The sequence below is a fragment of the Micropterus dolomieu genome, unplaced genomic scaffold (assembly GCF_021292245.1).
Source record: "Micropterus dolomieu isolate WLL.071019.BEF.003 ecotype Adirondacks unplaced genomic scaffold, ASM2129224v1 contig_8667, whole genome shotgun sequence".
In the NCBI taxonomy this organism is placed as follows: Eukaryota; Metazoa; Chordata; class Actinopteri; order Centrarchiformes; family Centrarchidae; genus Micropterus; species Micropterus dolomieu.
In genome coordinates this window covers 20978-48086 of record NW_025737653.1, presented here as the reverse complement: position 1 = coordinate 48086, position 27109 = coordinate 20978, and the positions used below count along the sequence as shown (strand labels likewise).

Here is a 27109-nt window from a genome sequence, read left to right as displayed (position 1 = left end):
GGTTGCTATGATCTCATCAGTCAGTCACACATCTCACTCTCCCCTTAGTCCTATCAGCTGTCATTATCTTCCACTATTCACATCTCACTATGTCATCACTAGAAGACGGGCCTATTCACAGGAATGACGTCATCATTATTTGACAGGGGACACGCTTGTATTGCTGCAATTAGGTTTTTACATTCAATTGCTACAAAATTACTACAGAAACATTTTACCTAAACTTCACCAAGTGTTTTAATAGCCTATCCCTTACTTGCTGGATTCAGCATGTGATCCTCCTGCTTTTTGTGCGCCCACAATCCACCCCAACCACACTTCCCTATGACCTCTGTGTAGAAAAAAAAGGAAACACCCCATTGACTGGAAAAAGTCAAGGAGGTAGATTTTTTCAAAACCTTTTTAGCAAAACAAGTTAGTAGTATATAATCAGCTTTCAATGTTGCCCATGAACAGAGGGAGCCTTAGAATTGATTTTACTGTGATTGTAGGTTTTGTGTGAATAAAAATGTTATGTGCAGCACCGATTAAAGTCCACCAAGAGTGGACTGTGCATAAAAGTATTCTGTATGCACATTTTCATTGTCCTCGTCAATGGTGTAAGCCTGTGATACTTATTGATTGACTGACCTATTGAAACACACAGGTATGCGTATCCTGGTGAACCTCCTGCTAGACACTCTACCCATGCTAGGCAACGTGCTGCTGCTCTGCTTCTTCGTCTTCTTCATCTTCGGCATCATCGGCGTGCAGCTGTGGGCGGGGCTACTGAGGAACCGCTGCTACCTAGAGGAGAACTTCACCCTGTGAGTTAAACACTGTGGATCTGTGCGTGCAGGATGTACTGTATGTGTTTACAGTGTGTGTTTGTGTCGTGCCAGTACGTGTCTTCAAATTATGATCATAGGCCACAAATTGAAAGTTAAGAGGGAGAGAACCTCACCTGTATGCCTTCCATTTGTTTTCCTTTTATTGTGTCATACTAGTTAAAATTAAAAGCTATATTACAGTAATACATCTATTGAAATTATGTTGTACAATGTACAAATTGTGAGGTTTGTCTATGAACATAAAACTTTTTCATACTGGATAGTTTCCCTTTTCACATGGATTTCATTCAAGGTCATATAAGATTACTGTATGTGTTGCATATTTTAGTATGTACATTAGCATAACTCCGGTATTATGCTAATTCCTCCTTTCCATTTTGCTCTCAAGCTTCAAAGCAACAGTAACAGTACAGCTTTTTCCCAGTTTGGAAATAAGAACATGATCAGATTCCAGCTGCATGCCTCCATATTCATTACCCTACACGACAGCATCACCCACTGTGTCTGTGTGTGAGTGACATTCACCAGTATTCGTGAGTGTTTGATTTCTGTCTCTGAAGAGTGTCTCTCACTTCCCTTCTTTATGCTAGCGTCAGCTCGCTAGAAAGACACATGCCCTTGATGCGTGTGTTTTTAATATGTATATAAGCCATGTATACTGCTCTGTGCTGCTGTGCTCTGTCTCTGGTTATGCTGACACCGCGTATACTAATGACAGATCTTATTGCCAGACCAAAGGGGACACGTGTCCGCCACCTAGCACAGTCCTGCCTGCTTTGTCCTCGCCTTTAAAAGTTGAGAGGCTTTACCGCAACAACCTCTACAGTAATCACTTGATGAGTTACTTTAACCAGTGGTTTCTACTTTTATTTTCACTGGGCTAAAGGCTGATATAGTGATTAGCAGGCTCCACATTGACTTGGGTCAAGTTTTTAGTACTGCTTTAGGAAACATTTTTCTTCCTGTAGATTGGTCAGCAGATTTCTGGCAGTGATCTCATGTTGAGTGCTGCTTATTATTTAAGCAGTTAAGTGTTGTTTTTGCATATTATTTTAAAGCATTGTCCCAAAATATTATGCAGGTTTGTCAGAGCGCTTGTGCCCGTAATTAGAAAGGTCGTTGTGAGTTAGCGCTTGAGGACTATTATGCTAAGTAAAGGGCTAACGTTTGCTCCCTGAGTGGTTATAATAGAGTGGGCTAAGTGTCGCAGTCAAGTGTAGCATTCACTGGCAGTTTACACCTTCCCTCTTTTGATCTCTACCTTTCTCTTTTTGTGCCGTATTCCACCATATTCTTGCCTCTGCACTTCAGTAGACATTTTTATGTACTTCCAAAAAAAGATCAAGCTTGTAGGTCTCTGTTTCTCCTTCATGGTCTCCCAAACTATATGTATTTTTATGTAGTGGAAGCTGCCTCTTTTCTCTGCTACTGTGTAGCCCCGATCCTTCATCCATCATGCTCTCCATTGGCAGGTGTGTTCTCAGTGTGATGCCAGGTTTTGCTGTGCCATGCTGTGCAATGTCAAGTCACCGGCAGGGGGCCAACAGTCTTCATTCATGCTCCACTACTCTGACAGGGGCTTTCTTTCTTTTTCATCCCTTCCTCCACTTTAGCACCATTAGTAAAGCGCCAATTTGAATGCCACTGAAAACCTTTCTCAACAGTATTTCTTTTAAGTTAATCTCTGCTCTCTGTCCCTCGTGTCTTCCATTGTACTGCACAAACTCTACTGTGCTGTCAATCTCTGTAAGCCCAGTGTGTCTCAATACATATTTGGAAACTTTGTTGTGCCACCAAATCAAGGCATTGTTTCTAAGCTATGTCTGTGAAGATACTCAGTCATCTAAGCTGCTTTCCGTGGGAAGTGGTATAGCCTGATATGGCCACTGTTCCTATCGATCCTGGAATTAGTGAGCTGGCATGTGTGTTGTGTGTGCATGTGTGTGGTTTGTGGTTGAGGTAAAATGGGAAATTGTCCTTCTAGGAATGCCAGCAGTATCTATCCTGCTATTGACGGGAGGAGACAGGGAAGGATCAAGAGAATTGGAGAGAGAAAAGGAAAGGGGGAGATGAGTGGAAATGAGAGAGCTGTGGGGAGTAGCTGTAATCTAAAAGAGAGAAGAATGAAGAAGAAATAGAGGAAGGCAAAAGGGATAAAAAATAAAGAAAGGGAAAGGAGGAGAGAAACAAAGAGGACATAAACTATAAAAAGAGCTTGAAGAGGGAGTAAAAGAGCCCATCCATTCATCGTCAACCGCTTATCCTGCATACAGGGTTACGGGAGGGAGTAAAAGAGTTCTGGTGTTAAATGCACTGGAAGGCATGGATGAACTCTATGCATATATGCTTGAGGTGAGAATGTCAGGTTAAGCAATAAGGTGAAGCAATTGTGGTTGCGCAGATGTTTGCATTACATTTGCCTTCAGCAAACTTTTTCCTGATACCCCTCCCCATGTAGGAAAAAAAAATGAAAATGAAAGAGGAGACTAGTATGTAAACAGAAATGGGGATAAAATGTGAGGAAAAGACCAATAGCAAGACAGCAAAAGGAGGGCTGAAGTGCAGTGAGTAAACACTGACCCTGAATGTGTGTGTTGAGTTATGAGGGGGGAGCAGGGGGGCAGCTGATGTAGAGGGTCTATTTTTGTCTTTCCCAGGCCCAGACCTTGGTATGTGTATCCACACCCTGCCCTCATTTACGCCATAGTCATGTCAGATCACACACACACACACACACACACACCTAGGCCTTTCTGACTGGCTCCCATTGTTCTCATTTGTGTCATTTGTGTTCTCCTTAGTACTTTTTTGCTTCAATTAATTTCAGCAGCAGTTTTCTATTGCCTTCCATTTGCATTATTTCCTTTGCATTTACAATCTATTGCTTTAAAGGTCCAGTGTGTAATATTTAGGATCTGCTGACAAAAATGCAATATATAACTATGTTTTCAGTGGTGTAGAAAGACCTTACATAATGAAACGTTATGTTTTTATTACCTTAGAATGAGTCATTTCCATCTACATACACCTTAGGCCCCCTTATGTGGAAGTTGTTTTTACAGTAACTGCTCTACACACTATGGTGAATACGTATGAAGAAGAAAGAAAAAGAAGTAGTAGTAGTCGTCTGGTTTAATAGAAGTAAGAAGAAAAGTGAAATTTGGACAAATGGACATCCTCACTTATTTTACATTATTTAGCATCGTAGTTTCTTCTACGCACTTGGAAAAGGAGCAGTGAGCGATGACCAACATGCAATTTGCAACCCTCACGACTAGATGCCACTACAATTTACAGACTGAACTTTTAAATTAACAGGTTTTGAAGGGAGGACGGCTTAGAATGCTTTAGTCTTTTCTTCTTCTGTCTTTTGGTATTTGTAAGGTAACTTGCAGCCTCACCAGCACACAACTACACCAATGGCAGCCAACGTTCCCTTTAAATCAATCCACACTTCCAGGTGGAGATGAATTGAAAGACAGACTCTTTGACATGCTTCCATTAAGACTGAGCGGTATGGGAGACAACTCAGGAAATGACAAAGTGCTTTAGATGGTTAGACGGTGGCAATCACTTAGATTCTGAATTTCGAGACGCGTGTGTCATCACTCACGCCAGGCATTTACAGGGAGCAAATGAGCTCATTGATGTGTATGTGTGCAATAGGTGTCACTGCGCGAGAGTGTAATCTGTTTTTCTGCTGATTTCACGCTAGGGCACATACAAGCACAATCTCACATACACTTTTCACATGATTTAGTTTACATGATTAAACAGTCTGTTGTCTGGTGATAAAACATACTCATCTCCAATTGTGTGCTTGTCAGTTGGTTAGTTAGATTAGTAAATACTATTTTCATATCGCTTTGCCTACAAATTACGCAGCTGTTTCGGTATCAAGACATCCCTCAAAAATCCAGATACATTACGAGAGAACCTCCTAGTTTGTCTCAGAATAAGAGCACAGGGATTGGATTACAATATATATTGTTTTTATTAGAAGATATGTGGACTTGTTAATTTCAGAGTGCCCCTCTGGAGATCTCTTGGCACTTATTAAAATACATACTTCTGAGTGCAGTGCATCTCAGAAATTGATGTATGATTATCACCACCTATCACAGTCCTAGCCAAATGAGGTCCATGGGTTCAGTGAGGTAATCAGGGCAGCAGCGCAGAGCTGTAGCTGTTTCAAATGGCAGAACTAATTTGGTATTTCTGCTGCAGACCAGACCAATTATTTATCCGCAAGTAAATTTTTTATTTATTTACAGTATTGGAGCATTGCATCCTATTGTGAAGCACTGGTAGTATTTTCTAGAATGGCTACAAAAGCAGTTCTTCATGCCTTGTTGGAGTAGTTCAGAGAGAACATTGAAGGCAATGGTTCAAATACATGGTAAATGGTGCAAAATAAATCACACAATGTGTGGATGTTGTCAGCGGGGCTCCTTTTACACAATACATGTATTGGTTTCAACCCTTCCAACCAAGAGAAAACAAAACACACAAAAGAAAATACAATGAAGAAAGAACACAGGTACTGCTGTAGGATTCAGTTAAATGTATTCTAATTCTCTGGTTCACTGAGTTTAATAGAATAGTTTACAAACTCAGAACAATAGACTTTGCAGTCAGACTTAAGGTTGCCCATTCAGAGTGGCAATTTAACACCTGCTTGTCTCGTCCAAAATGATAAATAAAGAACTATCTGCTATTGAATGTGACGTCTTAGGTGCTGCCTGATATCTCCTCAAGCCACTCACACATGACCCCACCCTTGTTTACCACACCTGTCAGCACGCCTTTGGTTAGCTGCACTAGCTTTAGGCGGTGTTTGCCGGTTCACTGCTTGGTCAGGTTTTTCTCTCACACACACACACTCATACTGTATATATCACTTACAACTCCATACTGATCCATTTGTTAGCCTAGTAAGGTCAACAACTTCTGGATCTCCTTCTTTCTAGTGTGTGTGTGTGTGTGTGCGTGTGTGTGTGTGCGTGTGAAAAAATTGTTAGAAAGGGACATCTAAAAGAATGAAAACAAGGTGTGGAGAAAAAAAGTTTGTTTGCATGCACATGTGTATGTATGTAGACTGGATACGGTTATGGAGTATACATTATTATACTTTCTCTCTTCCTTTCTCCCTCTTGCATTTCTTTATGCATCCGCTTGCCTTCAATGATGCATTTATCCCAAAGGCTTGGTTGAGTACTTCCGAGTATTTACTTCATTGACTGTGCTATTGAACATCATTTCCCATTCTTTCCTCTTCCTCCCTCTTAAGTCTTTCATTGAAATCCTCATGAAACTACCCAAATGAAGTAGTACGTTTGTATGTATATATTCTATTCCATAACCAACTAACTTAGTTTCTCACCTTGTCCTCACCCCAGCTCTTCAGGTATGACCCCCCCTGCCCCGTACTACCAGCCAGAGGAGGACGATGAACGCCCCTTCATCTGCTCCCTGCCATCTGATAATGGCATCATGTCATGTTCTGATGTGCCGGCGAGGCGCGAAGGAGGACGCACATGCTGTCTAGACAGGGAGGACGCGCTCCACAGACAGTCTCTGGGCCTGAGTCCTGAGCCACTGGCCAACAGTAGTGGTGCAGGCGAAGCAATTGGTTTGTGCATCAACTGGAACCAGTATTACACTCGATGCCACACAGGAAACAGTAACCCCCACAAAGGTGCCATCAACTTTGACAACATTGTCTACGCCTGGATTGTAATTTTTCAGGTATGAGTTTGACGGCTAGTGAGGTTAAGGTGAGGTCGGACTGTGATGTTGCTAATATTTTAATAGAAAAAAAAAAGTTATTATTAAAAGATTGCTGATTTCAACAACATCACATGTTTAAAAGGCCAATGCTATTTTGATGAAATAATTGCTTTTGAACTCAAGAGTCTTTCTTGGCTGATTGAACTATTCAAATCCAATCATTCTTCTCAAAAGAATGAATTTAATTTGATTTATGGATTCACTTAAGCAGCGATTCAACATTTTTCACTCTTTTATTTGAGGGTTAGCAATGTTAAGTCATCAAGATCGACTTCAGAAAAATCCACAGGTTTTAAACATGAACTACACTGTAGTAGGTAAATTGGTAAAAGTAATATTTTTTGCAATTATATTCTGCTGAGTCAGGATATTAGTTGGTATTGTGTATTGATATAAGTGTTTATTTCTTTATGCTCAGTATAACTTTTTCTCCTAGGTCATCACTCTGGAAGGCTGGGTGGAGATCATGTATTATGTAATGGATGCCCATTCCTTCTACAACTTCATCTACTTCATTTTACTCATCATTGTAAGTAACTTCATTCCTACATTTATTATTATATCAGTATTCTACACCCCTACCAGCTGACCCATCTACTGTACATGGGTGCATTTCCCAAAAGCATTGTTGCTAACAACGGTAGTAACTTCCTTGGTTGGAACTATGCAGTTGCGATGCAACTGTTTCCCAAAACCCTTGTTCGAATTATGGAGGTAACTAAGTTGGTAACTTATATGGTACGAACCATCGTTAAGCGACGCAGATGGTCCCTCGAAACCATAGTTCTGAAGAACGTTCGTACCAATTGTCGTCAAATGTTCGAACTACAGCTCCTGACCTGTGGTTAGAAGCTCAGCTCATGGTGACTGTCAGACATCACTGATAGCAGAAAATACAGTCTTAGGAGGTGGATGTAATGTGTGTAAGCAGGGAATGTTAGATAATCCTGCTGTACAAACATATTTATGGTGAAGTTCTTTTTTAAATGTAGTTGTAAAAGTACTTTTAAATGTATTTGTCGGGTCATGGGTAGGGTTACATTGATTCACTAAGTATCTTAGTGTAGACCATCTACAAACAGCAGGTGTCTTTCTCACAGATTACCCATCTGTTCACAATAACTTCATTTAATATTAGTCACCCAGTACAAAGGTTAAAGGACAAAATGGAGAATGTGAAGACATAACTTTTAATATTACCTTCGTGTATACATTTCTAGGCCTCTGAGGAAGATGGGTGTTCTCTAGTCTTCATTACAAACATAAATATAAAAAGGGACAGCATAAAATTCATGAAAGTACTGTAATGAATAAATCGCTGAGAGCTTCCGTTGCCATTATAACAAAGATAAATAGAGAGCTCATGAGATTCAAACCTGTGTCTGTCTCTATAGAGGATAATCATAAGCTCAGCCACTTATCGCACTGAGCTATTTTCAAGACCTTGATATCATGTGCGGCCAAGGAATTCATAATAGTGTTAAAGTGTTGAACCGAAGATACTTTTAATTAATGATAATTTTACTAAATGTCTTGTAATCGCTAATAATTCTTAATTTTTTCCTTTAAGTTATAGCCTATATTTAGGCTAAATAAAATGATTAGGTTATATATTAATTATATTGTTGATTTCATTAATACTATTGTTGATTTTTTTTGTTATTGCCGGTACGACTATAATATGAAAAGCCTAAATAATAAGTTAGCATAATAATGTTATATCGGTCACAACTGACATATTTAGGCAGAATATGACAACGTTTTGTGAGTTTTGTGCTTTGAAAGTCAGACAACCACACCTGCAAACATGTTAGTTCGAACCATGTTGGTTCAAACTAAGTTAGTTCAAACCACGGTGGTAACAACAAGGTACAGTTTTGGGAAACGGTCGTACTTCAGATTTTGTTAGTTTAACGGTGCATCATACCAACATAGCTCAATGCTACCTTCCGTGGTTGTAGGGGAAACGCACCCCAGTATGTTCTGATGATAAAAAATTTATAAATAATTTATGAAGTGCTAATGTAGTTAGACTCTCTGGAGATAGAAATCCTTTATAACATTTCCAATATATGTTGACCTCAGTGGTCTCCTGCCTTCAATATATTGAATCAGGATATTTTGCACAGTGCAAGATTGAAGTGTTAATAGACTTGTGGAAATCCATAGTTACATAAAGGACTGTCTACAGTCAATGTCAGATGGAGGGAGGGAGAGGAGGGGGTGGATGTTACCTAAATGTATATTTGGTAGTGAGTAGGAAAATTGGGAGAGAGGAAGACAAATGACATGAATGTCCAAAAGAAAAATGTACTACATGCACACTGTTTGCAAGAGCTTGATCAGCTCTATTCAGCTCACTATTGCCAAATAGTGGCACAATGAAAGTTGCTTAATTCTGCATTCCCATGCCATTGACTGGCTGCAGAACTGCCTTCTGTGTATACTGAAGAAAGACAAGTGAGAGTAAATTAATGAGTTGAGGATGACTAAAGTAAAGTGGATGAAACGGTGTGAAGAATTCCACCAATCAGACACAAGCACACTACAGTTTCACTGTTTTCACTATAATTATAATCAGCAAAACTTAAACAGAGTGCAAGGCCTGCTCTATAAAACACTGTTTTCTCCAGCCACTTCTTCCTCACAACACTGGCCTTATCAGGCTGAGGTGATTATTGGCATCTGCAGCTGTGAATTACATCCCCTTTTGGGCACATCGGACCTGAAGTTGGCATTGCCATTGTAAGCTCCTTTTGGCACCCCCAGATAGTTGACATGGTGTCACAGTGTAATCACTTTTGCTTGGTTTATGCTGCTACATTGATCCCAATCTCCTGCCATGTGGATTGTACAGCCCCATGCTACAGTTATAGTAACGTCCAGCACGGGACACATGAAATTGAACTCAACCCCTAATTCTGTCCTTAAACTGAATGGAAGTCAAGTCAAGTTCATGCCCCAGTAGAACTACAACAATTAGGCTGGGAGAAGTGACTGAACAAAACAAGCTCATTTGATTTAAAGTTCAATATGCAGTGCTCAATGGCTTGCATAACACCTAACAACACCCTGCTCCCTTTATGGTGCATGATTGATTGACACAAATGTGCCATCCCTTTTGAGTTTCCTCGCAAGGTTCTGCAGTCTGTTTGGAAACGTGTAGTCAAACGTCCTGAGGGATGCCTTGGAAGAGTTGCTGACACGCTGAGAAGTTTTCGGTCAGACCCCAAATGTGTTGTTCACACATTGAAGGTCACCTTAACTCTCTCATTCTTTCATTTAGTAGCCCTTTGTCTTATTCTCTTTTACTTATCTAATTCTTTCTCAGTGTGTGTGTGTGAATGTGTGTGTGGGTGCTGTGTCGTCATAAAGTTAAAGCACTCTTTGCTTTAAAGCTTGTTAGTTGATCCTGCAAGTGTTTGTGTTCTTGAACACAAAATCCAGAGACAAAGAGAAGTTTGACCTCCAACGTGTCAAACAGAGTCTCATCTCTATCTGCTTGATATTTGATATACTGTCAAGTGTGCAACCTAAGTGTCGGTATTAGTGTCACTTTGAAGAGTGTGAGTAAATGGAGTAAAGTGACTTAGAGCTAAACACTACCAAGAGGGCAATTATTAGGATGTTGTGTGTGTGTGTGTGTGTGTGTGTGTGTGTGTGTGTGTTTCAGAGAAAGAGAGAACATATAAATGTATATGATAGTTTCTGCATGGAAGCACATAAACACATGCAGTTGTAGCCTAAGCCATTTTAATATGTGTCTGTGTGAGTGTGTGTGATCACACGTGCCTTTGTCTATGTGAATGTTTATGTTTTGCGTGCGTGCGTGCGTGTGTATCTGTGTTTGCATGCATCCATAATGCACTGATCATCTGAATGCATGATATTTGACTGCCCTTCCTGATTATGCACAAAGCTGTCTACTGATCAGAATTACTGAATAGACACACACAGATGCAAGCCTGGAGGGAAATCAAAGCCCCACACACCTGCAGATCTGCTTTGACCCACAAGCCACAGATGGGCATCTCTCCTCCTTCTCCCTCCACAGACACACACCTCCCTTCTATGTTTCCTCTCTCTTTCTCTCTCCATGAATATCTCTGGACTCTCTTCTTTTTTATTCCTCCCAGCATCCCCAGTCTCTCCTTCACCTTCCCCTGCATTTTTGATTACTGTGTATAAAAGTCTTTAGGTGGATGGTCATTAAGTTTGGGTTTTCTGGATTTCATCTGGGAATGTTTTATGGAGTGCTCCTGCTCCAAATGTTTTGGCCTTGTAGGCGTACAGCATATGTGTGTGTTCTCAATACGTGGCTATCTGAGAGCTTTGTCCAAAAGGCAAACGGGATCAGATTTGTAATGAACAAAACTGAGACTCTCCTACAAGTTGCTCTATCCATCCAGCGGTCTGCTTTTTGAGTTGTTCAGCATTACTTATATTGATGTAATCACTGTTCCGTAACCAGCTTGAAGTAGTCCAATAAAAGCCATTTCAGCAGTCATGTAGTGATTCCCATTACTGCCACTAAAAGGGTCAGCCAACACGTACCATTCACAATGCGCCCCATCTCCTCTTTGCAAATATCCCTCCATTCTGCACTTTGACTAATGATGAGAAAATGAACGGTCTTTTGTGAAAAAGAGGAAAAATATAGCCTCACTGACTGGTAAAGAAATGTTCGTGAGAAGCATTGTGGAGGATGGGCTTTAAGAAAAGTAAAGACAGAGACTGAGTTGGAGAAGGGGCGAGAGAGAAAGTTAAGTCAGAGAATAAGAGGAAGAGAAAGAGAAAGATAGCCAGACGCGGAACTGTGCTTTGGGCATGTGTTGGCTCTGTCTTTCTGCTCCAATCAGCCTCGGTTTGGTGAGAAGCCAGCCCTCAGAGACCTTTAGCATGTGTGCTAACATTTCTACAGGGCGATTGGCACACATTATTAGAATCAGCAAGTATGTGAGCTTGATGTGAAAGCGAGTCTGGGTTTACCATTAGAAAATCCCAATTCTTCACGTATTTCATGTTTCTTAAATGGGCAGCATCTGCTTTAGCCATAGGCTGATTGTTTAAATAAGACACTGTACTAGTTTATTGTTTTAGTTAGGGTTGCTTCTCAGTGAAGTTTGTTAATGGGGATTTCTGTACTAACTCCCTGTACTAACTTACCCCCTCTCTTTTCTACACAACAATATTAGCTCATGTTCCCTAAATTGTCAATTGTTTGCTTTGCTTTACTGTGCAACCAACAAGTTCTACCATACATGAGCTAACTTTCTGTTTGTCGTTCCACCCCCATCCAGATTGGTTCTTTCTTCATGATCAACCTGTGCCTGGTGGTTATCGCCACCCAGTTCTCAGAGACCAAACAGCGGGAGCACCAGCTGATGCAGGAGCAAAGGGCACAATGCCTGTCCTCCTCCACCCTGGCCAGCATGGCCGAGCCAGGAGATTGTTATGAGGAGCTCTTCCAGCTGGTCTGCCACGTCCTCCGCAAGGCTAAGAGGAGATCGGCAGCTCTCTACTACACGCTGAGGGGCAAGCCTCCGCCAGCCGGCGGAGGCAGGGGTAACAGGCGTGGTGGGGGGAATGTGAACGGAGAGCGGCATCATTCCAGGCACCCAAGATGTGAGTAGGAGGGCCTCATCGTATGACATCTGAATATGTCTTATTTAGGTAACATTTGACATGTTTTAGTGACTTGAAAAAACATAATGAAAACTTGACTTGACTATGAAATTCATGGATAATAATGCTCACCCAATGCGGGATGGTAAGTATGGACTTGCCCGGTACAGGGGAGGACAAAAACGTAGTTGAGTGTCACCCTATGCATGCCACACATCTCCGGGAAGCTAGGAGGCTCAGCCAGAACGTCAAACCAACCATTTTTATCCATACCAAACACAAATCAAACATCTAAATGAGCTTATATCACATCATAAATCACTGTACATGGCTATTGTCTTCCCTATATCTCTCCTCTCATCCCACACCTTAGTCATATACAGTTACAACCGCTGACTTACTTGTGTCGTTTTCGCTGTTTTCAGTCCAAAAACAGTTGTTTTCTGTGAGCTCTTAGGTTTCGTTTCTTGCCAGAATCCGCAGGAGAGGAGAAGTGTTGCTTTGGTACAGACGGTCTTTATCATCGTCTAACGATCGACCCCTTGTAGCTACACAGACATCCAGTATATCAAACAACTGACCTGGCCACAGAGCCCACTTACACCCCTGTATGATTCTGTTCTCAAGTTGTGGGTCTGTAAAGCATGGGAGTGCTTTGGTCATAGTAATGTTGATGAATATTCACTTTTTTTTATCAATATTTCAAATTTGGAAGCTTTATGTTATTTGGAATGTGGTTGTATGGAGAGAAATAGTGTTTTGAAGAAAACTCACAATAAAAGTGAACATATAAACAGTAAATGTGGTCAACATTTGCCTGGTATATTTTTCTAAAAATTGTGCAATAACTGTTGTATATAATAATAATAATAATACATTTTATTTGTAATGCACTTTATATTTAAGCATATCCCAAAGTGCTACAAGATAAAACATGTAGTGCTAAAAATAAAAACACATAGAGAGCATGAAAATAAAACAAAAACAATAAGGCAAAGGAAAGTTCCTTTTCATCAAATTTACAGTTGTGTTCCAGGTGTCTTAGAAGATATTTAGTTGCATTATAATCAGTTGGATGATGGTTTTGACAGTGATATTGCACGCAAGGATAAAAATACCATATTTTCCTTTATTGCATCTCCATTAAATAAATACGTTAATTTACAGTTTATTCATATTCCTTAGCTTCTGACCTATCAAAAGAGACCAGAATTGGTTGAGGAGTTATTCCTGATTATTATTATTTTGGGTATATTATTTTAGGCTTTTTTTCCTGGAAATAGGTGTCTTTTTCCAAGAGGTTAAATGAAATGTGGTTTTGCCACTGTCTAGGCTTGATTGCAAATGTGTCATGATGCATTATAGATGGTTTTAGGGCTGATGTACTGATTACCTTTTGGCAAGGTCAAGCTTATACTGTTCTGTTAAAATTATAGTTTTGAACTTTTGCTACCTGTGTATTTTGCATTGCAAAAGAACATGAATCTGAAATTAAAGCCCATCCATTGTCTCTCTTTCCCATCTCTTCACCCATGTAGCATCGCACTGTCCGCACCAAAGCAAGCAAGACCACGACTCTCAGCCACTTGCCAACTCCATCAGCTTGGCTGTCCCTCAGAGTCCCGAGGACTGCCCTATGTGTGCATTATCACTGAAAGAGGGGGCGAGGGCTGCGGGATCCTCCGCCAACGGGGAGGAAGATGAGGAGGACACAGTGAAAGAGACGGGCAAAGAGGAAAACCATCTAGAGGAGAAGGGAGATGGAGAGAGGAGGAGGAAGAGGACATGCTTTGGACATTGCAAAGACATTTGGAATGATATGAGGAGGAAACTTTGGGGCATTGTGGAGAGCAAGTACTTCAGCAGGGGCATTATGATCGCAATTCTCATCAACACCATCAGTATGGGCATCGAGCATCACAACCAGGTAAGATGATAAACCCCATGCTGTCACAATGTGCAATGGAAACATTTTACCAAAACAAACCCAAGAGAGGCCTTTAATTTGAAACTACTAATAGAGAGCGGTCTTCATTTTTTATTTACATTTTAAAATATTGGATCATACTAAAGTAAGAAGCCTCAGTGTTTTCACTTCTACTGTCTTAATTTCCTTTTGTTACTGTGTGTTGCCCACTCAACACATGCAACATGTGTTTCACTTAAAAACATTCAGAGGCCATAATCTCCTCGCTTTAATTGAGTTTCGTTTCATTAACAGCAGGAAAGAAGGAAGAAAAAAGTAAATTTGATCACCATAAATCAATCAAATAGAGCAGTGTTTTTGTTCAAAAGAGAAATACTTTTTCTTCCACATCTTCATGGGGGACTGGCTTTTATTTTAGACATTGCCTGACAACTGATTCCAAACACCAGTCATTTGTCAACAAAGATAGTGAATGTATTGGAAACTGGTAAAAACTATGGTCCTTGCCATCATCGTAGAAAAAGGCAAGTCTTTAATCCTAGACTGACTATAGTGTCAATAGAGCGTGTAATCATTTCTCTCTCCCCTCTCACATCCACAAATCACCACTATCGCTACTGATGAAGCATTGCTGCTAGAAATATCATAATAGCAGATGACATTCACAAGGATGAGTGTGGGAGTGGAGCATCACTGCTGCGCAGTTTCCCAACAGAGGTGTAAACATTTAGCCTAGCGGTAGACAAAACCGAGCTGGCTTTTAACATTGGCCAGGCTCCTCAGAGGCAGACAAGGCAGGTGTGAGAGCGGGAGAAGCCTGCCAAGAGTACACGTCATGTACACACACACACACAATACACATCCATTTGTGTCCAGTGTGTGGTCCTGTGTGTGTGTGTGTGTGTGTGTGTCTGTGTGTTCACGTAAACAAATATCTTTTTATATTTGTGCGCATGCACCAACAGAAACACACACAGGTATACACTCGCAAGCTGTTACATAAAACCGCTCTTTCTTTCCCCTTCATTTCATCTCTGAGCTCATGCCGTTCTGTTTTCTCTCTTCACTTTTTTCTCTTTTTCTCCCCTATTCCCTCCCTTGTTAATTTTACTTCCACCTCTCTCCCCTTAGTCTCTCCATAATTCCCTCGCTGTCCTTGCTGTCTTCCTTCCTTCTGTCCTTCCTGCCTTACCCCGAGTGTCTCATCTACTCTGACTCTTTTACCTCAGTTTCACTCTCCCTCTGTCTCCCCACCTCTCTCTCTCTCTCTTTCTCTCATCCACCCACACACTCTTTGACAGCGTACAGAGTAGTTGCTTTCCTTCATCTCTGAAGGCTCTAAAAATAAACGAGGGGGGGTGAGTGAGAAGGGAAGAGGGAGGAAGACGCCGGTTACACAGCAGTTTTCGGCTCAATTCCCTGTGTGATTCTGTGTGTGAGCGAGCGTGTACGTGTCAAAGTAGGCATGTATGCAGTAGCACACATACATTTGCATGCACACGCTCACAGACTGTCTGTCTGTCTGTCTGTCTGTCTGTCTGTCTGTCTGTCTGTCTGTCTGTCTGTCTGTCTGTCTCTTGAGTCTTTCTCTCTCCACAGTTTCCACAGGCTCACACAAAAGCTGTGATACAAGCGCATGTTTTGCTCTTGCCTTGTGCAAATGTATTCTAAAACAGGAACGCTGAAACTGAAACGACTAACCACAGGGATTCCTTACTTGCACCACACCCTTGTTAAGGGAAATGTTCCCGCCAAGTGTGTGGTTACATTTTTTAAAAAAGCATATTGTTCTGTATAGGTATGGCCTTGCAATTTTTTCAGTGACCTTTGACTATCAAAGATATTTTATGTTGGATTATAACTTACTAATATCATCAAAGGGTGCAGCCTATTTGCTTTCATGCTATGTGCGTTCGTGTCTGGACATCTCTGGTGGAAGAGAAATTGGCACCCTGGAATTCAGGCTTGGAAGCTGTAGCTTAGTCATTCATATTCAAGCAACATTCACATGCTGACTGAGGGCGCATTTCAAGAGAGAAACCCGGGGAGGACATTTGTATGGTAGGACAAAATATGAAGTATTATTCAGGGGATGGAAAATTAGGGAGGATTTGGAGAGGAGCATGGGAGGGCACAGGTATAAGGATATGAGGAGAAATGTGGTGAGGGAATGAAAGGTAATGGGTCAAGAAGAAGAAAAGCAGAAAGCGGGGGGGGCAAGAAGAGGGAGGAATGATGGTATTTTGTCTGAGTTAAACTGTGGTGTCAAGGGATGTGATGGTTCTGTCAATAGCAATAAATCTCATATCCTGTGTTTGCACTGGTGAGGGAGTTCTGGACATAGGTCAAGGTTAGAGCTAACTGCTAAAGGCTGAAACGTGTTTGTGCCTGTGAATCTTTGGACATTTATCCCTACATTCCCATTACAAGTATCTCTTTTAATGTGTGTTTCATGACATTAGAATTTTTTTATAGATGGTGAGTAATGTCATTATAAGCACTCTGTAGTCCACCAGCTTCCAGCTACAGCTAAAGTACTGAGCTCGAATGAGTTTCAGAAGACGTTTTAGTTTGTTACTTTGTAGTCAAAATTGAACTCATGAGCTTTATCCTTTCCTTCCATCCCTTTTATTATTCTTACTTTTTCTCTCCTAAAATCGAGTATTCTCCTCTCCTCTGCTCTCCCCCATCATGTCATCATCTACTCCTAAACACCCCCCTTAGCTCGCTCCTCTTTTTCCCTCCCTCGTTCAGCCATGTTCTTCCCCGTACCGTTCTCCCTCCCCCTGATCGACAGGAGGATATTGATTGGGAAGAGATGGGTCTGCCTGATAATGAGACTCAGAAAGAGAAAGAAAAAAGGATGGAGAACTAGGGGGATGGAGATAGATTGGGAGAAAAAGCGGATTAGAGGAGGGGAGGGGCTGGAGTGTGTGTTTTTCCCTGACATGCTTTTCTAACTTTGGCAGGGCTAGCTGGCTATTTCTCTGCTGGCTTTGAAACTGAAATTCATAGGGAGTATCAGAGAAAGCATCTGATCCGTATCGCACATAAAACACATTCACTTACCCATATGCACACACACACACACACACAAAATAAAGCAAGTCTGCTGGTGCACACGCACATCCAAATGGAAATAAACCCGAGACTTACTGGGGCATGTGTGTTTGTTTCTTGTGTGTGATCGGTTCGTGTTCTTTGGCCAATTCCAGATAACATGGTCTCCTATTCAGCAGCTAGTGTTTGACACCATGTGCTATACAGACAATACACACTCTCCATTCTCATTTTCCTGTTTCCTATTATAGCTGATGTGATGTGCCCTGAGTTTTCCTTTACAATTTCACATAAACAGCTGTGCTAAAAAAAACACCCACAATTTTTTGTCTCTTCCCTTCCTCTCGGTCTATTGCCTATCTAAGATAAGCTGTATGTGTTAATTTTATTTGCCAGGTAAAAGATAATTCTCTTTTCAAGTGACTGACAGTTTGAGTGACAGCCGTTTCAGCACAGGCGGAGAAATGTGATGTGTACACAGTTGTTTTCCTCACAGTGGCTCCCGCATCTTTTGATTGCAAAGCAGTGGTTTAATATCAACCATGTTTTTTATCTTTTTGTCTGTACTTGCCTCTCTGTCTCTGTCGCTGCTCTTTTTTTAACTTGGAATGACAACTGGAGCCCCTCTTATCTTTTGCCTACCACTCTTTGCGCCATTCTGTCTATTCCCACTTCCACATCTTTCTTTCTGTTTTCATTATCTATTTCTATTTCTGTGACCGCCTCCAACCCCCACCCCTCCACCTGCCTCCTCCCAGCCCGATGAGCTGACCAATATCCTGGAGATCTGCAACATTGTCTTCACCAGCATGTTCACACTGGAGATGATCCTAAAGCTGACCGCATTTGGCTTCTTTGAGTACCTGAGGAACCCCTATAACATCTTTGATGGCATCATCGTCATCATCAGGTCTGCAATCTACAAAATGATTTGCTGATTGTTAAGTAAGGTTGCCACTTAGTGAGCAAGTTGACTACATCGAAATGTAAATAGAGATGAGATATATTGTTTATAATGTTTCCACTTTCTTCTCTTCCAACTTCTCACTTTATCTCTGTCTCTCTCTGTGTTAAACACACATGCACACGTCACCCCAGCGTGTGTGAGATTATCGGCCAGGCAGACGGCGGCCTGTCAGTGCTGAGGACCTTCAGGCTGCTGAGGGTCATTAAGCTGGTGAGGTTCATGCCTGCACTGAGGCGGCAGCTGGTGGTGCTGATGAAGACTATGGACAACGTGGCCACTTTCTGTATGCTGCTCATGCTCTTCATCTTCATCTTCAGGTAACGGAGGGGCACAGGGGCATGTACTTATGTGGAATGTGGCTCGGACAAAAGGAAGTGGCGAGACACAGAGAGGTCAAGAAATTATATGTGAAGACTGTGTAGTAGCAGAACAGAGATTATATGCATTTATACATGTGCATTGTGTCGTACTGTGCCTGATAGTTTAACAGCCTACGACAGATTGTTTTGTCACCACCACCTTCGAATACAAAAATATGCAAAATATGTAAAATATACAAAACATCGTAGTTGAGCTTGGTGCAGGCAGCCTTAGCCAAAGGCCAATGCACAACAAAATAACAGGATTAACTTCCAATTATTGGAGTTCCACCCCATTTTTGCCCAAACCGTGTCTCAGCTGCATCAAGGCTTTTTTTTCTTTGACCTCCAGAATTACTTCTGGCATGAAGGTTATGAGTACCTTGACTTATTTATCTCTCCGTCAGCTGTATATTTGATTACACTTAACTTTTGAATTTCCAATAAATGAAACAGAGAGGTCTCAGTTCAAAGAACAGTGTTAACATTTAAACTGACAGATCTAAAATTCCATCAGCATATTGATAAATTGATTTAATTTAACATTGGCATGGAAATCTTTAGTTTTGATTGTAAAATGTGTTGGCAGTACATGCGTGGCAATTATTTGCCATCACATGAATTCAGTAAAGACTCATTCCACTAGGTCGAATGTAAAATCTCAGTAATGGAAAGGGAGAGTTGTCCTAATGTTTTGTTGACATATAGACAGACAGACTAGTGTTGTAGTACTTGAGACCGGTCTTGGTCTCAAGAACGGTCTTAAGACCACTTTTTGATGGTCTTGGTCTTGTCTTGGACTCGACAGCATTTGTCCTCGGTCTTGTCTCGGTTTTGGACATTGAGGACTCCGGATTTTAGTTCAAGACCAGTCAAGACCATAACTTTGGGAATATCAGTAAATTGCTTTTGCATTGTCTGATTTATTTGTTAACATCCTTACTTTGATTGGATGTAAAACTTATTGCTTCAAATGCAACCAATAATGCTAAAGAAAAATTTGTTGTTACCGTTTACGACTATCACCCTTCCCCGTGATGGCAATGCTTATGTTGATTTCAGCTCTTAGTGTTTGTATGTGGGTGTTTTAAAGAGAATATTGATCTTTCAGATCAATTTGAGAACTACCTATGATCTCGTCCCGCATTTTATTGTGTCATGTAATGTGGGGAACTGGTCTTGGTCTTGACTCGGTCTCGCCCTCCCTCGGTCTTGGTCTTGACTTGGTCTCAGCGCCTAAAAGTCTTGATCTGGTCTTGGTCTCAATAAACTCTGGTCTTGGTCTTGACTTGGTCTCGGTTTGGGCGGTCTTGACTACAACACTAAGACAGACAAGTAGATGCTGAAAACTTATATAATTTACAGTAAGATAATCATTCAGCCTAAAATCTCCTCTTGGTGACCTCCCCTTAGTGCACACACACACACACACACACACACACACACACACACACACACACACAGACCCTACCTACTTTGTTTTCCCTCCACTTCCCTTAAATGACGATGGTATTAATTTTGGATAATTTTTACATGATATTACCCAAGTCCCACTTATTTTTCTGACTTCATTTGTGTGTGTGCGCGCGCGTGTGTGTGTACCTTCCAACCAGCGTCTTTACTCCTGCTGCCCTGCAGCACTGCAATCAAGCATAAGTGAGCCAAAACAGATGCATCAGAGCTTTTAGCCAGCTAATGTTAGCCGGAGCAAGTGGCATTTGGCCTATACGTCCAGCCACTGTTGCTTTTAGTGGGCTATTAATGTACAGCACCACTCAGTTAAGACTTTTAAAGCCTCACTATAAATTGCTTTAAAGAAAGTAGTGATGAATGACAATATGTATGGCATTGTCTGGGTTTCACAGTCTTTTGACGACAGCAAACAGACCAGTGTAGGTAGAAGGAAAGAGAGTTTTTAATGAATGAATGTCTTTATTTAAATGTGTGTGTGTGTATGTGTTAAGGCTAAGATTTAGATCATAGTCATGTGTGAGAAGACATCATCTCTTTCATAATAATTATGCTATCTATTTTAATTTTGAGTACATGTACCTAAACCCATAAGTCTTCACATTGTCTGCACAGAGCCCATGACATAGTTAAATTCAACATACAATTCAACTAAATAAATGCAGTATACTCTTATACAATGACAGCATGTGTGGCTGAATTATAGGAGAAATCCCTTCTTGTGTTGCAGTATCCTGGGAATGCATATCTTCGGTTGTAAGTTCAGTCTGAAAACAGAGGCAGGAGACACGGTGCCTGACAGGAAGAACTTTGACTCCCTGCTCTGGGCTATCGTCACTGTCTTTCAGGTAAGAATACAGTAATTTAAACACACACACATACACATCCACACCCTTTCAACACTTTAGTTTCACAAGTAAATGTGCTGTTATATATTTGTGTGTATATTTTCTGTAGATTCTGACTCAGGAGGACTGGAACATGGTGCTGTACAATGGCATGGCATCCACCTCGCCCTGCGCTGCTCTTTACTTTGTAGCTCTAATGACATTTGGAAACTATGTGCTCTTCAATTTACTGGTTGCCATCTTGGTTGAGGGTTTCCAAGCTGAGGTAAGTTGTCTTAATTTAAGGCATTGGAAAAGTATGGACTTAGCAAAAGACAAATGCTAGCCAATCATGTCCTTTGTTTTGTTTCGTTTTGCTATAAGCTGAGAACATGATACAAGATGTAACACAATGAGTCATATGTTAAGTTATTCAACTGTTGTGGATTGAAACATGTTATAATCTTGTTCCACAATTTAAAGAAACGCATGGATATTAATGAAAAAACAAGTATCGTCCTTATTCATTTCAGACGTAGCTATATCATTACCTTCAGGGCATGTCTATCAAGTCAATTTACATACGGCAGCAACGCGCGCACACACACGTTATCACAACATTAGTCCAACAGCGCCGAGGGTGCTAGCCACATTAGTCGCACAATATGCAAGCGCCAAGTTAGCTAACCTTTAAAATAAACAGTAAAACAACACAAAACACGGCAACACTTACAGCTTCAGAGTTTAAAGTTGGGTCACGTACAGGCCATGGCGATCCATCCTTGAGGCGTTACACAGCTTGTTACGGTTGTGGAACTTTTGAAACACTCATTTATTAATTTAACACTCCCTGAAGTGTACAGTATGAACATTGCGGTTGTTGCGGTGCTTGCCATCCTCCATGGTAGTCTTTACCAATACGCGGTATATCAATTTTGCAGTTATCGCGACAGCCCTAGATTGGATATTGAACCTCAGAACTTTGTGAGCACTGATTTGTGTCAGAGTTACAGCTGAATTTCTGACATTGACATTCGTGTTTTAGACCATTTTTCCTCCCACTTTCTGCTTCTTACTCTTACTTCTTTAATCTTCTGTCTTATATTCCTTGTCGTGCCCCCCATCCCTATCATTTTCTCCCTGTGTCTCTCTTTCATTTTCTCTTGCTCTCCCGCTGTCCCCAATACAGGGCGATGCAAACCGCTCTTACTCTGAAGATGATAGGTCTTCCTGTAATTTTGAGGAAAATGACAAGCAGAAAGACTCTCTGCATCTATCAGGTATGCTGCTTTACAGCGTTTTTTGTTTACTAGAGATTGATTTTCTTCCCACCTCTGTATTTGTATGATCATTTCACCCCAGAAATGTGGGGTGCTGCAAGGAAACAGTTCATGTGTATTTACAACTTCACAATTATAACATTTTACAAGGGTCCCCTCTCAAACAACTTTAAACTAACCACACCTCTGTAAAATGATGTTATCAAAGATCATTTAACATTAAATTAAATGGCTCTTCACTTCTTTTATCATTTCCAAACAAACGGTCTGTTTTTGTTGTCTGAATTATACCAGATAGCATTGTTTCATTCACGTTGCCTGTCTGATTTCTACAACAAACATTGCTATGCGTCTTTTTTTCCTGTCTGAAATATAAGCTGCACAAACGTTAAATAATGCATAGCCGACATCACCTCTCCATCCTCTGCCCTCTTCTCCCTATAGGCATAGCAAAAGTGAACTCACCAAGAACCAGCCAAAGCATCACACAGGATAGAGTAGCATTTAACAGCACATTAGGGAGGCCTCTGGTGATGCCTGATCACACTCCTCCTGAGCCCAGCTGTGCCTTTTAAATGTCAGCTTACCTTGAAAAAACACTTTTGGACTGTTAATGGTTCCTCTAGACTCATTCCACCAAAAGAGATGGCCAAAACACTGGCAAATATTCCTTTCTTTCACCATTTTAACTTCCTCTCTGGCTCCTGTAAGGTGATTTTGTGTAAATTAAACCCTCATCTGCCTATTTGAGCTGGCCATAACATAATTTTGTTCATAAAGTGGTGGAGTGCCAAGTTCTGTTTGCATGGCAGGGACTGACGAGAGGGAGGGAAGGGCTTTTTTAATACTGTCTTTTCTCCTCTCATCCATCCTATGTCTCTTCCCCGCTCCCTTTATCATCACTTCTCCCATTCCTCCATCCTCCTCTCGCCACTCGCCTCTTTCCTACAGACCCAAAGATCTGTACACTAACTCCTAATGGGCACCTGGACCTGTCCCCACCGCCCCCGGGTCTGTTTCCGGGAGAGAGGTTGACCTTTTCTCTCGGCTCCAGGAAGAACAGTGTTATTTCCCTTGGCAGGGCCAACCTGGAGCAGAGGGTTGGGGTATGTCAAAAGGACTGAAGAGAGAAGCTGAAAAAAAGACATTGCTGCTGTTTGTTAACTTTTGGTGGTTGACAGACCAATCATTATGTTTTGACATGACTGAAAGAGCATGAAAGTAATATTGGTAATTTTCAAATGAAGGTATGGACTGCTGTCACAGAGGTATTTTCAAGTTTCATCATGTAATAAGTAGCATATGATTACATAGTTATATGCTTCTTCATTATGTTATCATGACATGTGTGTGGTCAGTGGATCAGTTATGTTTATCTTTGGCAGTAACCCAGACTGCCAGGGCAGATCCAGACACAGTGTGGCTCAGAATCACAGCAGATGAAAGAAACCTCTCTTTCTCTCTTCTGTCTCAGTATCCAGGTCGAGGTTACCACAACTGGGGCCGCCCACTGCCTCCCCATCCGCAGGGCTTGTGGGCCCGTCGTTCCAGCTGGAGCAGCCTGGGAGGATGCCGCCCTTGCTCCTCCTCCTCTCCCTCCGCTAGTCCATCCTTCACCCCCACCTCTGCAAGGCCCTTCTATGGCTACGACTTGGGAGGTCTTGGAGGAGTGGTTGGAGGAAGCCTTCGCATCCGGGGTCCCCGTGCCTCTTCATCCCCACACCGCCACCTCCACCACCATGTCCACCCAGATGAAGAGGAGTCTCTCCTCTCTCCTCCTGCTGTTGCTCCACGCCCTCGTCACCTTCCCCATCCTATGCTGCCGGGCCACTTTGTACCCAGGAGGGACCGCAGGGCTCTATCGCTAGAGCTGCCCCACATGCTGCAGGTCCCAGGACCCCAGCACCCTCCGCTGCCGCCACACCACCCGCTGCGGCCGATGACGCTCCATGCTCACCACAGGAAGAAGAGCTTCTCGGGAGGGATAGACAGTCTGGGTGGCTTAGGAGGGGTACACCAAGACTGCAATGGGAAGACTCCTCTGTCTCAGCTTCTCCAACCCCCTCCTAGACACCCGACTGAGCAGGCTGGAGGGGCGAACCCCCAGGGCCAAATGATGGCTGAAGTCTTCCCCCAGGTTAACACACGCAGCAAGGACCGGGAGGATCTGGATGATGACATTGACTATGTAAGTGACTGTTGAGTGCGTGTGGGAGGGAGAGAGGGAGGGAATTAAACGTTAATAGCATTAGAAAAAGCCTGGTGAGTAAGTGAAGTAAGCTTATGCAATCATATGACTTTCCTGTGATACACAGTCCAATTCCACAGATGCAGATAAGCATCCCTAAGACAGTATGTAACTACATCTAAAAAGAACAAAGTAACACAATCTAGCCTTGTGATTCTTAGTAACTGAACCATTAGCTTTTGTGTTAAAGTACAAGATTTTACACATGCAATAATCTCCTGCTCTCTTGTGTAGGATTTCAAGTACTTTGTATAAAGCCTGCACTCCTTATCACCTGGGCCTCATGGGAGACCCATTGTTTTCTTTGTAAACAAGTCTGTGTAAGAGAGAAACAAGGTTAATTAGAAAGGACTATTTAGACAGCGGGGGAGAGAGCTATACAGATGGTAATGTTGGAAGATGCTCCGAGCTGTTGCTATAGAAGTGTTTAGGGCATGATGATATACTGTGCACGGTGTATGGGCTATGCTCGCGCGTGCCATCGTGTGCGTTGACATGTCTGTGCGTGTTCTTTGCCGCAGAGCTTGTGTTTCCGCATCCAGAAGATGTTGGAAGCGTACAGACCGGACTGGTGTGAGACCAGAGAGGACTGGTCTGTCTTCCTGTTCTCCCCACAGAACAAGTGAGTCACCTTTATTCCTCGCTGCTTCTTCTTCCCTTTTATTTAGTCAAATCCGGTGTATGCGGCGCATTTAATGATGCTGTGGTTGTCTGCGTCAAAATTTTGTTGGTTTGCGCTGTTTTGCAGCCAAAGTGTCAACAGCTTCTCGTTCAAACATTGTCTGTTGGCCACGGGATGTATCACATCACAACAATACCAAGGATGGGTGGGCGGATTCTGTTCCCTCAACAATAGGAGGGACAGGTTGCCGAGCTTCCTCAGAGAAGGACTACATTAGAGTATTGATCGCCACCTTCTAAATAACAAAGGGATATGTTCTACCCTCTCTCTTCCTGTTGGAGAGCAAGAAAAAGGCCTCAGGGGGTAATGTAATACGATAGGCAAGTCATTAAATCCTGCATTAACTTGTAGTCGTGTTGTGTTACAAACTGCAGAGGCAGGGTTTGAACAGACATAGTTGAGTTTTTTTTTTTTTAAATAAAAGTCATTTGAATATCTCCATGCTTGTTCCAAAATACTTAAGAATAAATACACAGTGCCTCTCCTATTCGATTAATTATGTTTCTTTTCATCCGTTCTATTAAACACCGCAGCAAAGATATTTAATTGCTTTTTGGCAGAGTCACATGCAAAATTTTGAAATGCATATTAAGGATTTACATGTCTTATCTCTTTCTGTCTCTCTCTCTCTCTTTTGTTCTTATCTCTCTGTTCTCCCAGCAGAGCACTGTACTCGGGGGTCTTGTGATTCTGAGAGTGTTGTTAATGTAATTTGTTTTGAATTAAGAGGGATGTAAACAGGGGCTGAATGAGGCTATTTACTCACCAAGATGCGAGGGATCTCCTGTTCACTGTCAGGGAACTTGGCCCTCGTTCTGATTGGATAGATATGCATCTATAAATTGTGTTTGGGCAGAGCCTGGCCTTACCTCTATGTTCCCCCTACATTTTGTCACCCTCTTTTTTGGCTTGATAACAATTGGAATGGCTATTTAAATTTGTCTTTTTGCCTTTAGTTTGCTTTCTTCATCTTCAACTCATTCCTCCTCTCCTCCCCTTCTCCTCCAGGTTCAGACAGATGTGCCAGTCCATCATAGCCCATAAGCTATTTGACTATGTGGTGTTGGCCTTCATCTTCTCCAACTGCATCACAGTAGCTCTGGAGAGGCCCAAGATACTACAGGGCAGCCTGGTAAATCTTTTGTGCGGTAGCTTCTTGTGTTATCTTAGGACAAATTCAATTACATTACCTAAAAGGTGCAGTAAGTTAGGTTTTACTATTGACCCATCTCCTCTTTCTAACAGTCAACCTCTCTCTCCCTCCTCCTGTTTGTCTGCTCAGGAAAGAGTCTTTCTCACCATCTCCAACTACATCTTTACTGCCATCTTTGTCAGCGAGATGACACTCAAGGTAACATTTTACAGCCCATCTCTCAATTACTCCCAATGCGTCCTAAGTGTAGTGTGTGCAGGCACTACACAGAGGCATCTTTTTTGTCTTTCTCCACCCGTGTCTCCCTGTTTGTCTCCCTCTCTGAATTGACTTCGCCTCAGTGCTGCCACAGCCCAACCCCTTCCTTACCATCCTTTCTCGGCAATTCCCTTGTTCCTTTAGAGAATAGAGCAATTAAGCAATGTCATTAATTAGTGGCTAGTCTTCTCTTGTGGATGCGGTCCATCTCCAGCACTCCCCCACACTCTCTTCTTCCTCCTGTCCTCTCCAATGTTGACTGCTTCTTTTTTAAGTTTGCGTTTTCCACTTCCTTAGGGGCTCTCTGTTCTCATCAGTCTGGTTTTTTTCGGACTCTTAATCTTTCCCATCCTTCCTTTCTTTTATTTTCTCACCCTCTCTCCCTCCCTTCCTTCCACTGTCTCTGTATTCTCTGCAAAAGGCTTTGGCACAAGTGGGCCATCAATTATGCACTCCCACAATCAATTATTAACCAATCACAGCCCGTCAAGGAGCTGCAGACTTGTCAGCCCCCTGGCCGAGCCGTACATGTCTCCCTCGGTGTTTCTGTCTGTCTGAGCCTTGTGTATCTCTGTAATGTGTGTTGATGTGTGTTTGTTTGTGTAGCATTAATCTCTCTGTAAGGCTCCACCA

General features: G+C 42.0%; 1 protein-coding gene across 1 annotated transcript in view; it reads left to right on the top strand.

The window, feature by feature from the left end:
- Positions 1 to 648: 648 nt before the first annotated feature.
- Positions 649 to 27109, top strand: part of LOC123965102 (voltage-dependent T-type calcium channel subunit alpha-1I-like) — a gene marked incomplete at its 3' end in the record, with an annotated part of 43785 nt that continues 17324 nt past the window's right edge. Inside the window, exons 1-15 of the mRNA XM_046041666.1 lie at positions 649 to 806; positions 6230 to 6578; positions 7057 to 7149; positions 11921 to 12245; positions 13784 to 14172; positions 17991 to 18142; positions 18331 to 18516; positions 20759 to 20876; positions 20986 to 21141; positions 22045 to 22135; positions 23087 to 23241; positions 23610 to 24323; positions 24905 to 25005; positions 26074 to 26197; positions 26348 to 26416. Of these exons, the coding sequence (XP_045897622.1) occupies positions 649 to 806; positions 6230 to 6578; positions 7057 to 7149; positions 11921 to 12245; positions 13784 to 14172; positions 17991 to 18142; positions 18331 to 18516; positions 20759 to 20876; positions 20986 to 21141; positions 22045 to 22135; positions 23087 to 23241; positions 23610 to 24323; positions 24905 to 25005; positions 26074 to 26197; positions 26348 to 26416 (3180 nt within the window). The remainder of the gene's footprint in view (positions 807 to 6229; positions 6579 to 7056; positions 7150 to 11920; positions 12246 to 13783; positions 14173 to 17990; positions 18143 to 18330; positions 18517 to 20758; positions 20877 to 20985; positions 21142 to 22044; positions 22136 to 23086; positions 23242 to 23609; positions 24324 to 24904; positions 25006 to 26073; positions 26198 to 26347; positions 26417 to 27109) is intronic.